Source organism: Poecilia reticulata, linkage group LG16, assembly GCF_000633615.1.
Source record: "Poecilia reticulata strain Guanapo linkage group LG16, Guppy_female_1.0+MT, whole genome shotgun sequence".
NCBI lineage: Eukaryota > Metazoa > Chordata > Actinopteri > Cyprinodontiformes > Poeciliidae > Poecilia > Poecilia reticulata.
The window spans coordinates 22,942,578-22,954,321 of NC_024346.1; the positions used below are offsets into that span (position 1 = coordinate 22,942,578).

At 37.7% G+C, this 11,744-nt stretch overlaps 1 protein-coding gene across 1 annotated transcript in view; it reads left to right on the forward strand.

Annotated features, from left to right (window-relative positions):
• Positions 1–191: 191 nt before the first annotated feature.
• Positions 192–11,744, forward strand: part of ddc (dopa decarboxylase) — an 18,226-nt gene continuing 6,673 nt past the window's right edge. The window contains exons 1-9 of the mRNA XM_008432141.2: positions 192–334; positions 2,402–2,690; positions 2,768–2,881; positions 3,011–3,130; positions 4,915–5,049; positions 7,089–7,232; positions 7,675–7,741; positions 8,108–8,202; positions 11,642–11,709. Coding sequence (XP_008430363.1) covers positions 2,490–2,690; positions 2,768–2,881; positions 3,011–3,130; positions 4,915–5,049; positions 7,089–7,232; positions 7,675–7,741; positions 8,108–8,202; positions 11,642–11,709 — 944 coding nt within the window. The 5' untranslated portion in view covers positions 192–334; positions 2,402–2,489. The remainder of the gene's footprint in view (positions 335–2,401; positions 2,691–2,767; positions 2,882–3,010; positions 3,131–4,914; positions 5,050–7,088; positions 7,233–7,674; positions 7,742–8,107; positions 8,203–11,641; positions 11,710–11,744) is intronic.

Genomic DNA, 11,744 nt, shown 5'->3' on the forward strand with positions numbered 1-11,744 from the left:
TGTGCAATCAGATCATGATTATTATTTTGTGAAGTGTATTTCAAAGTTGGGTTCTATTCATCCGTGCGTGCTTTGGGTTAGGAACACTTTATGAATCACTCTCCCTTGCGTTGGCAATGATCCCCTTTCCTATTGGCTGGCCACGTGGGGGTTGGTGGATTGGGGGTGGTAAGAGGCGAGATAAAAGGAGCAAATGTCTCCTGTTCTGCTCACACACACAAACACACTCAACACGTGCCTGGCTGTCCGCCTGGCTGCTCGTGGACGCAAAACAAAAAGTAGGCGAGGATCTACAATCCAAACGCTGCTGCTGAAGGTTTCTGGATCTGAAAGTGTGAGTACACACACACACACACACACACACTCACATCCATACAGCATGTCTAATCCTATTTGAGATAAGGCTTCGGATAAGAGCTCTGACGCTTAACAAAAAATAAAGACCCGCTCTGTAACACTTGTTGAATGGCGTGGTGCAGGGGGCAATGTTCATGTCCTGTAGTGCCATTTGAACGGGCGTCACGAGAATAAGATACAACCTTTTTCTCCTACCATCGAATTAAATTGTCATTGTGTTTCTGTGAAACATTTACCCCCAAGTATAGATCATGTTCTGCTACTGGTCAGCTGTATAGGGAGGGATGTTTATGAGGTTGTTTTCATTTTACTAGATGCAGAAAAAAATATGATCAGGTGACTAGAGAAGAATATCTTGTCAGGACTTTTTTATAAGAGAGTATCAAACCAGAGTGCTCTGAGGTAAACCTTTTAAAGTCACACCACAGTGTAAGGAAAATAGACCGCGAAAGTAGCTTAAGGCTCAGTAGGGAGGTCAATAGTCGGTAACACTTTATTTGAAGACTGACATGACACTGTCATAAACATGACAGAACACCTGTCATAAACATAAAGAAGTCTTTATGAATGTATATGACAGTTGTCATGAAGTGTCATTCGGTAAATAATGACACTTTTAATGCAAAGTTGCTCTAAACGTTGCATTAAAAGTCCATTAAAACTGCCAACTTTGCATGATTTCGTAAATTCTGATGATTTAATGCAACGTTGGCATTTTTAATGGACTTTCAATGCAACTTTTAGAGCAACTTTGCATTAAAAGTGTCATTATTTACCGAATGACACTTTATGACAACTGTCATAAACATTCATAAAGACTCCTTTATGTTTATGACATAAAGGAGTCATAAACATAAACATGACACTGTCATGTTTATGACAGTGTCATGTCGGTCTTATGCACACCCCTTCAAATAAAGTGTTACCCAATATTCCAATTATTCATTTAAAAATGTGCCGTCTTAATTAAAGGACAGCCTCTTAGACTTAATGACCAAGCCCTTCATATTAAGCACCAATAAAAAGATAATCCCAAAACTTTTAAATACATGTTTTAATCCTGCTTATTTGTGTTAACTCAGCTGGCTTTATTGTCATTTTTGAATGAACTGTAACTTCTGTAATTATTTTTTTTTTGTGATCTACTGATCCCCCTAGCTCATGTAACACAAAATATGTGTAACTTTACATTATTTATTTAATATTTTCTCTACAAATATTTATTTTGAGCAGAAGTTTAGACTGGGTAATTCAATACAAGCAAACTGTAGATGGTTAAAAGCAATAAAAATATATTTTTTGTTTTATTTGCTAATTTGTCAGCTTCAAGGTAGAGTTAGTAGCAAAATGTCAGTCAGATATTACATATATTATAATTAATTCATTAACTAGCGATAATTAAATATTGCTATAGAAATGTAAAAAATCTAAACCTTAAATTTCAGTACAGTTATCCAGAGTGGAAAACGACAACAGTTACATCAATACAGCAACATAGGAATTATACATAACTATAATAACTATAATAATGGGAACCATCACTATAGGATGTTTTAAATATCTTAATCTCTAGATCTAAATCTTCTGTTTGCATGGTTCAACCTCAAGTTTCATAGGAAATGACTGAATGCTGTTCTGTAGGCAAAAGCCAATTGTAGAAAGCATTAAAAGTAGGAAAATCAAAAAGTGTTGCAACAATGATTTTTATACTGTTGAATCATTGCAATGTGCTATTATATTTCTGCAAGAAAATACTTTTCATTGAAGGCTTTTCATATGTCTTTGTGTTTCTATGTGTAAAAGACTGGTATTACCAGAGAATGTGACATTTTTATATTTAGGGTTAGTGACAAAAACATTTTCTAAACCATTCTTGCTGTCAGAAATCTGGTTAATTCTATAATGTTCAATCCCTTCCCCACCATTAGAGCAAAGGTTAATCTTGAGAGGTAATGTGTGTGTGTGTGTGTGTGTGTGTGTGTGCGCGTGCGTGGGTGTGTGTGTGTGCGTTTATGCGTGCGTGTATTCTTTCCTAAATATTCAGAAATTCTAAAGGAATCACATCCCGCTGCTTAAAACACCAACAACACGTCCTGCCAAATCCATAATCTGTACTGCTGCCCAGTCGCATCATGGATGCAGCAGAGTTCCGACGCAGAGGCAAGGAGATGGTTGACTACGTGGCAGACTACCTGGAAAACATAGAACAGCGACCAGTGTACCCGGATCTGGAGCCAGGATATCTCCGTTCTTTAATCCCCACCGAGGCCCCACTTGAGCCTGAGAGTTATGAGGAAATAATGCACGATGTGGAGAGAGTCATAATGCCAGGGGTGAGGTGACACCATTTGCTCTTTTTATTTGCTCAACACAATAAAATTTGCAAAGATTTTCCTATTGTTTTTTCCAGGTCACCCACTGGCACAGCCCAAACTTCTTTGCTTACTTTCCAGCAGCTTCCTCCTACCCCGCTATGGTGGCTGATATGCTGTGTGGGGCCATCGGCTGCATTGGATTTTCCTGGGTAATCTGTGCACATATGCAGCACTCTCTCTTTAATTGATGCCACATTTCCAGATTCTATCCTCAGCTCGCGTCCTTCTGGAAGAAACGAGCTTTTGATGTGTGTCTTTGAATTTCGGTGACATTTTAGGCTGCCAGTCCAGCCTGCACCGAGCTGGAGACAGTGATGTTAGACTGGCTTGGGAAGATGCTGCACTTGCCTGAGAGTTTTATAGCCGGCACACATGGCCATGGAGGTGGTGTTATTCAGGTGAGCATATTTTTGTGGCGTCTCAGTAGCCATTTAAAATTCCACAGCCGAGGCTTGCTGCCATCACTCCATTAATCACAAAAAACATGTGATTTTATTGGAATTACATGCTGAAACAATGCTGTTTTATGCCTGCTAAGCAACATCTTTTTCTAATGTGTTTTCATAAAAAAAAAAAAAAGACCAAATACATCAAACTATCAGGGATTTACAATGACAACCACATGCTTCTCTGTACGTTTTTTGGATTTTATATGAAAGACAAACATAAAGAAATACATAAAAATTGAGGCACTTTCCAACAAACAGTGGCATAATTAGTGGCTGCACAGGACGTCAAACTTGCAAACAAGGGGCTGGAGCTTACTGATTAGCTGAACTCAGCATCGCATTTTTCAGATTTTTATTTGTAAACAAAAACAAAAAATAACCTTCTCTTGATCCACTTCATAGATATTCACTTTACTTAAATATACAACGTAAAATTATTCAAAAAACATTGAAGTTAGAGTAAAGTGGCAAAGAAAGAAGACATTAAATTGAATCACATATTTAGAAGATAACTGTACCTGTCAAAGGAATGCTATGGTTAATAATATTTCCAAATTTCTGAACTTTTGGTAACATTTTAAATGACTTTGAAGATGATTACAAGCACAAATAACTGAGAAACCACTATTTAGACTGACATATTTGTCTGCAATCATCAGCAATTTATGCACTATTGATCTGTTGTCTTTTTTTCTCTCACCGGCTCAAACCAGGGGAAAATTGGCAGGAAATTGCCTTTTGATTGTGTCATTTCCAGGTGCACGACAGAAAAATGACAGTGATGGTGCCTGTATTGTTTCGTGTGGAAGAAGGCTAAGCATTAGTTTAGTGTTCCATTGACAGAAACCCAGAAAGCAATAGATGCGTGCACATGCGTTATTGGGACGGTGAATGGTGAGGCAGGAGAGTGCACTCTGATGATAGATCGTTTCATGCCTCCTCTGTTGTTTCCACCTGAGTGTGAGGGCGCGTTTATGCGTTGCGTGCTCATCTGGCTCATCGTCTTTTTGTTCCTGTCCTGCCACTCTTCGCTTTTTTTATAGCAGCTTACCAGCTCACTATGGCAACCAAAGGAGCTCTTCTTGCTGCTGCAGAGTTAATGAGTGTTGTGACAGCACACTGCCAGCCTGTTATTACAAACCGTGTGTCACCACACAGAGGAAATGGAAGGACTTTTTTTTTTAAAAAAGGTGACTTTAGAGTTCCTTTTATATTCTGTATGGCACAGCAGTTATAACTATGCAAAACTCTGACCGATGTGCTTAAATTGAAGTATAAACAAATATAAAATATAAACAACTAAAAATAGCTTGTCTGGGATGCATGTTTGTCATGGATTCTGTCTGTATAATTAGTTTGAATTGACTTGTATAAAAATAAAGGGCTCCTAAACGGAGGAATAACATTCTTTGATTCAAAATGTGAATTTTTTTTCCCAACTTCGATAACTCCTCTTTAAAAACTGTTTGAGTTCTCAAAATTAAGTATAAAGAGAAAAACACATGACTAATTGCAGTTAGGGTTTATTTGTGAAAGAAAATAGCGGATATATAAAACACAATATACTGCTGGATTTTAAGAGTTTTTAGACACAAAGTGGTTTGCAGAAGCAAGGATCATATGAACAAACCCAACCACAGTATTCTCCTGTATGCCTGAACATGCCTTGTTTTCTTGAATCCATTTTATTTGTGTTGTTTTTTCAAACATTTGAACCTGTAGTTGTCTGACAGGGCACAGCCAGTGAAGCGACCCTGATGGCCTTGCTCGCTGCCCGGTGTAAAACGGTCCGACGGGTCTTGGCATCAGACTCTAAAAAGTCTGAATCTGAAATCCTCTCTAAACTGGTGGCCTATACATCTGACCAGGTAAGTGTAAGAGTAAAGAAAAGCCTTTGTTTCAAAGAAAAGAATCATTGTTCTAGTTGCTGACAATATTAAATCTGACAGCATTTACATTACGGTTCAAAAGAGAACCGGGCTGTGTATTTGTAAAGTTTATGTGACAGTTTTTTATCATCTTTATTTAAAAAAAATTTTATCTAAGAAGTCGTCATCATTTCTTCCAACATGCGTCACAGGGTGAAAAATAACAAAGTCAGAGTGGGGGGTCAGTGAGGCAGTAGCTATTGCTGATCAGGTTTGAAACCAGACTGACTTTGTGATTGGATTATGAAGTTGCCTGAGGGCCACAGAGACCTTTAGCAGGGATCCAGTTCATGTTCTTCAACAGCAAGTAGGAAGAAGTGTCTCTACCATGACAGGCTTAACATTAACAAGTGATGGTTGCCTCAGTGGAGGACCAGGACAAAACGTTGAATTCAAATAATTTGGAGCCAAACAAAGTATAATCACCAAATTGGGATGCATTTTCTTTAACTATATTTAATAAGCTTAATAATTAATAAGCTTATTTGATTTATTTTACTCCTACAGTTTCTTTAGACCATCATCTTCTGTATGTTAACCGTGTGACATTAATAAAAATCCTTAAAGCTGCTGTCCATATGTTCCTGTAAAATTGATCAGACTCGCATCAGATCTATGGAACAACACAAAGCTCTCATTTATTTCTCTATTTGGTTGTTGATGGTCATTTAATCAAGACAAAATCCAAAAGACGAGCTTCCTGCTGCCTTATTCATCTGGTGACATCCCATAAGGATTAAGACAAAATTCTTTTGAGTATGTCCTTCTGTGTTTTTCTTGTTTATCTCTGGTTCTGAAGAACCAGATCTCTAACCTGAGTCTAAAATAAGGATTCATAGCAGCATAGGGCAAATCTTTCTTTTATTGGTTAAGTTTTGATCAGATTAACTGTCTTAACAAATTGATGCACTACTGTCATTTCTGGGACACCGAAACCAATTATTTTTAACAATGAGTCAAATCTTTTACTGCACTTTTACTTCATAACTGTTCAATCACTCAGCTAAAACCAAAACAGCCTTATTTTGCCAAACAGTGTTCATTGTGGTGGTTTGAATAGTCTGTCAACACATTGAGGTGGTTTGAGTTCCATTGCTTCACCCGGGCCAGAATCCATAAACCTGGCATGTCTCTGCTTTACTCTGTAATGAACCACTAGCTCTCTAATCCTAGTGTAATAAATGGGTTCTGAGCAGAATATGATAGGTCATTCTTTTCCCAGTGAGATCTGTTGAATTGAACACATTTGTGTTTTTTCTTTTGTTTTTTACATATCTGAGACTTTGAAACAGGGTTTTTCTTTAGTTCAAAAGAAAAATGTTCTGCTAACTTTGACATTATATTGAAAAATTCACCCTTTTTCTTCTGGGAGAGGTGTGGAGGGTTATAAAAGCAGAATGCAGCATTAAGTCATTTCACGACTGGTAGACACATGGAAACTACACAGGTGGGAAAGGTCAAGCAGGGATATAAACTGATTTGTACAAGTTGGAGATGCAAGACTATTGCTGCCATCTTCACTTTATGCTTCAGCCGTACAATCCACGGCAACATCACTGAGCTTTGGGCTCATCAGAGCAAAAACTGATTCTAACATGGACAGCCAAACTCAGATGCAATGTGAATGTGGGAGAATCGAGGTTAAAACTGATCGAAACCTGCTCATCTGCCAAGTTTTTAGCTAATATTTAGATTAGTTTAATTCTTTATCTTGAAGAATTATAAAGGTCTTTTAAAAAAAGGCCTTTATAAATCCTAAGTCAGTTTAAATCCATCACACAACTATGTCATATACATTTGTTGACAAGAAAATACACCCACTGGGTAGTATTGGACAAATAACTTTTCATGTTCATAAAAACCAGGAAGATAAATGGCATAAAAACTGTGAAACGTTCTGAGCACGTTTAATCCTCAGGAGGATTAAAAACGTTCTTATCTTGTCTTTCTCTCCAATATTATGTGTCTTCCCACCTCAGGCTCATTCCTCTGTGGAGCGGGCCGCCCTGATTGGAGCAGTAATGATGAGGAAGGTTCCTACTGACCAACACTACGCTGTTAGAGAGGAAATGCTGAGGAAGATGGTGGAGGAAGACAAAGCAGCTGGTCTCATCCCTTTCTATGTAAAAAACAACACAAAACACATTTACCCACAGTACCTAACGCACATGTTAGACACACTTCCAACCACTGAGCTGTGGCTGTCAGCTATGATGCAATTTCCTCCTGAGGCAGCTGTATGCACCCAATGCTTCTGCTGAAAGATAACAATGTTTCTGTCCAAACTAATGTATGTCTATCTTGTTAGGGGAAATAATTCCTGCCTCATCTGGACCCACAGACTTAAATCAACAAACAACGAAGGGGAGGCTGTAGTTGCTTTCCAAAACAAAATCAGACCCTCAGATGGATTTAAGAGAACAATATACCAGGAAAAAAATTATTTGAATTCACTTTTCTTGTGTAGAAATCTTCAGTTTCAAGCCTTATTGTGGTGGAAGTGAAAACAGACTATGACATACCGAATGCTTCGAGGTTCTGATTATCGATATCTGTGTTTTTCAGTTTTGCGCGACTCTTGGTACCACGCCATCATGTGCTTTTGATCATATCATGGAGCTGGGACCACTTTGTAAGTCAGCAAGTTGCAGCCAACTAGAATCCCTCAGATTACTCATGGCAGGAAGCTCTGATGACTCTGTCTGATTTTAGATAGGCACATTGTTTCTTTTATTTTCTTTATAAACTTAATAAGAAGGAGGATGTTTGGGGGGGGAAAGAAAATACAGATCCAGCCAAGACCAAGGAAATAGAAATGTTTATTAAATTACTTGTACCAGTGCCATTTCAATGTATATTCAGTATTTAATTTTTTAGGCTTTTAATTTAGAGAGAGATTAATATTTGAGGCTCAGGATTTTTTTTATTTTTTATTAAAAACTTCCCAACCCAGTTTATTCTTCAAGAGTTTATGAAGCCACTTCTTCATCTTTTTCAGGTAATAAGGAAAACATGTGGATGCACATTGATGCAGCTTATGCTGGGAGTGCCTTTATTTGTCCTGAATTTAGGCCTTTACTGAATGGCATTGAGGTGAGTAAAATCCTTGGAAGTGCTTTGTTTGTGCTCTACTATGCAAAAAGTATTCACGCCCCTTTAACTTTTTCAAATTCTGTAATGCTACAAGCAGAAACTTCAAACTAGTATTCATATTTGAAGTACCAAGTGGAAGAAAAGATAAAGTTTTCAACATTTAATTTTTACATATGATGTTCATTCCAGATTTACAACAACACTACGTGGAACCAGAACTGCTCAAGGAATATTAATGTGTCAAAGTCCAAGCCTCAATCAAATTGACAATATATTACGAGACTCGAAAATGATAATTCACAGACACTCTCCATCCAAACCATTTAGTTTGTGGCTGTGTAGAACTGTTAGAGACATAGCATGAAACACCTGTATTAGAAGATGCACCAAAAACCATGAATTGTTTTCCTTCCCCTTCACAATTATGCCTCTCTTTCACCTTTTCTCTAAGGAGAAATCCTATGGAAATGCAACAAGATTTTTGGTTGTAGTCTGACTAAATGAAATGTACAAACGGTATGAATGCAGGGAACTACATAGCCCACTGCGAAATTGGCAGTTTTGCATAACATAATATAATCAAGCTGCATCAATAAACCTCCTAGGAAAAATACAATAAAATTAAATATTCAAACAAAATTACCCTTTTGTTCATCATGGTCACAAGTAGGAGTACTCATCCATTGTCATAGGGACAGCCTGTCTCTGACTACTAGCAAGGACAAACACTTTCTGTTCAATTGCCTAAGTATTATCTGTTATTGGATCGTTGCGACAAAACACTGACTTTATGGTTCTTGAAAAGGGCATAACGTCAAAGATGGACTAATGTCAAGGAGGACGCATGCAAAGCAGAGCAACGGGGCGAACAATCGGCATAAGACGCAGGAGCATAAATGTGCCTTTTGATTCTACCCAAGCAGCTGTTGCTCCCTACGCTGTGCAGAGACGCAGAGATAAGGGCAAAGTAATTTCCTGAGGCACTGTTGGACCTTTATATATCACCGTTTATTAGACACACCAGTTCAAAGAGCGGTCTAAGGAGATAGGAGAAGGCTGTCTTGATGTTAAAAGCGCCAACAGTTTGATCTTTTTGTTGACTGGTAGAACGCAAATACACTTTAAGTTTGAATGTTGTTCTGTAATTTTGCTGTCTTTTCCATTTTGAAATATTTGTTGTCAAAATCTATATATTTTTTTCATCTCAGAGCTGAGAGCATAAAACAGTATTGCAGCGTTGGGTTGGAACATGAGGTAGAATCCAGGTCTTTTTTTGCATCAGAACGACACCTCCCTGACTGTCTGGTTGCCAGGATATGAGTGATGGATAAGGAGGCAACCAGCATCCTTTGAGTCAGTCAGCATGGCAACTGTCAGCCAGGACTCTCAATCACATTGTCTCTGCGTTATGTTATTGCATTTGTGGAGGTAGAGGAAAGGATATTACAAAAGATAGGTAACAAAAAGATGGAAGCAGATTGGGAATAACTCATCTCTAAGCGAGGAAGGAATGATATCTAATGCACTCTTCAAGCTGCCGACTGGATGCTCCTCTTTTGCATTGCAAATAAGTTGGGTCCCCTTTAGTCTAGACATTAATGTTGGTGACTAGATTTCCTCTGCAACCACTGAGATGGATAATGAAGTTATATATATTTTATTTTTACAAAAAAAAGTGATTTTCACAATTAGTTATTCAAACTTACACCAAATCACAATGATATTTGTTTGTTTTGGTGCAAAATATATTTATTTGCATTTCAACTTCACACATCAGTATGTTTTATTGGGATTTCATGTGATAAGACCAATACAAAATACACAACTTTAACCAGATCTTATGTTTTTCATGTTCTTTCAGAAATAAAGCATCTGAAAGAACTTTATTTCAGAAAGTTCTTGCTGTGTCCCTACACAAGATGCTTTCACCACCATATTTCAGAGTTGGGATTATTTTGTTGAAATTAGTACACCCCTTCATCCCTGATCTGTTTAGTGACTTCCTGGCTCTGCAGGATGCGGTTTGTTCAATGGTTCTCTAACAAACCATTGATGCCTTCAAAGAACTGAGAATAAATTGCCCACAGGAGGACTTTATTTTGCAACTTCTGGGGATAGTTACACTGGGTTTGGTTTGGTTTTGCTATATGAGAGTAAAAGAGGTTAAATACAAATCTATCCCACTCTTTTATGATTATTACTAGTAAAACATTTTAAAAGCTGTCTATAATTCCTTGTTTTGGACTACCTCGTGTTTGTCAATCACAAAAAATCCAAGTAAAATACATAACTTTGAGGTTTAAATGTTAAATACTACTGGGTTTCAGATGACGTGGCACTGACATCACCCAATGCACATGGAGGGCCAGAAGTAAATTCAGCCCATTTATTTCTGTTGATCCAGCATCAAAATGTCTAAAGTTTGAGGCCTTTACAATTGCTCCAACTGTTCTAATGAAGAGAAGGTAGTTGGTCACAAGGGAGTTAATTTTAAAAAACTTACTGAAAAAAGAGAAGAAAAGTGGATGTACAGCTAAAACAGGAGGTGCAGAAACTAACAATGCCAAAGTTTGCAGCACCACTTTCTAACAGGAAACAATCGCATCGTTTATATTGTATTTTCAGATATTTATTGGGCAGTTACTTAGAAAGCCAGGCATTCATATGTAAGGTAAGATATATTATTTTATGCCCTACCTTGGCTGTCCTCAGAGTGCTAATGTTAGCAGTTAGCTCAGTGCCAAGTCGAACAGAAAATATAATGTTTATTCAGTGGGACTTTCATGCTAAAAAAAATAAAACTAAAAAAGCTAAATAAATTAAATATAACCTATCCAGCCATAGTCACCATGAGCTGCTACTATTCCCCACAAGCGTCGTGTCTAGTGAACAGACACCAACACGGGGTTTCTGTAGATCGGTGCGAATCGTTGACCTAGATTGGACCTGAAAACAGCGTCCTTCAGCGACTCAACATTAACATACAGCATGAATTTGGGAAGCTAAATAAATTATTTACCAGGAGATTTAAGCTCATAAAATAACATGAGTTAGTTCGTTGTTAGCGATAGCATCCTTGTAAGACTAAAATTACTTAAAATAGCACAATTCACTACTCAACCGGCCCAACCTGAAACTAAATACCTCCAGGTAGTTAGTTAGATCGCCTCGATGCGGGTAAGTCCTCAAGAGAAGTCTTTTTTTTTACCGAGATAATATTTGGAGCATTAGCTGCTCATTGTGATAAATTTTGCTGTTTTGAACAGGAGAAATCCCCTTATGGCCCTCCATCTGCATTTCGCACGTCATCCGGGTCACGTGACTGAAATCCAGTAATTGTTTGTTAAAGTTTAAGGGGTGTAAATACTTTTGCAAGATTCTATTCACGTGAATCAAGGAATGATATTGAACAATAAATAATTTTGTCTTTATTTTAAAGTATGCAGACTCTTTCAACTTCAACCCACACAAGTTTCTTTTAGTCAACTTTGACTGTTCTGCAATGTGGTAAGCCCCCAACACTGCTTTGCTTTCTGAAAAAA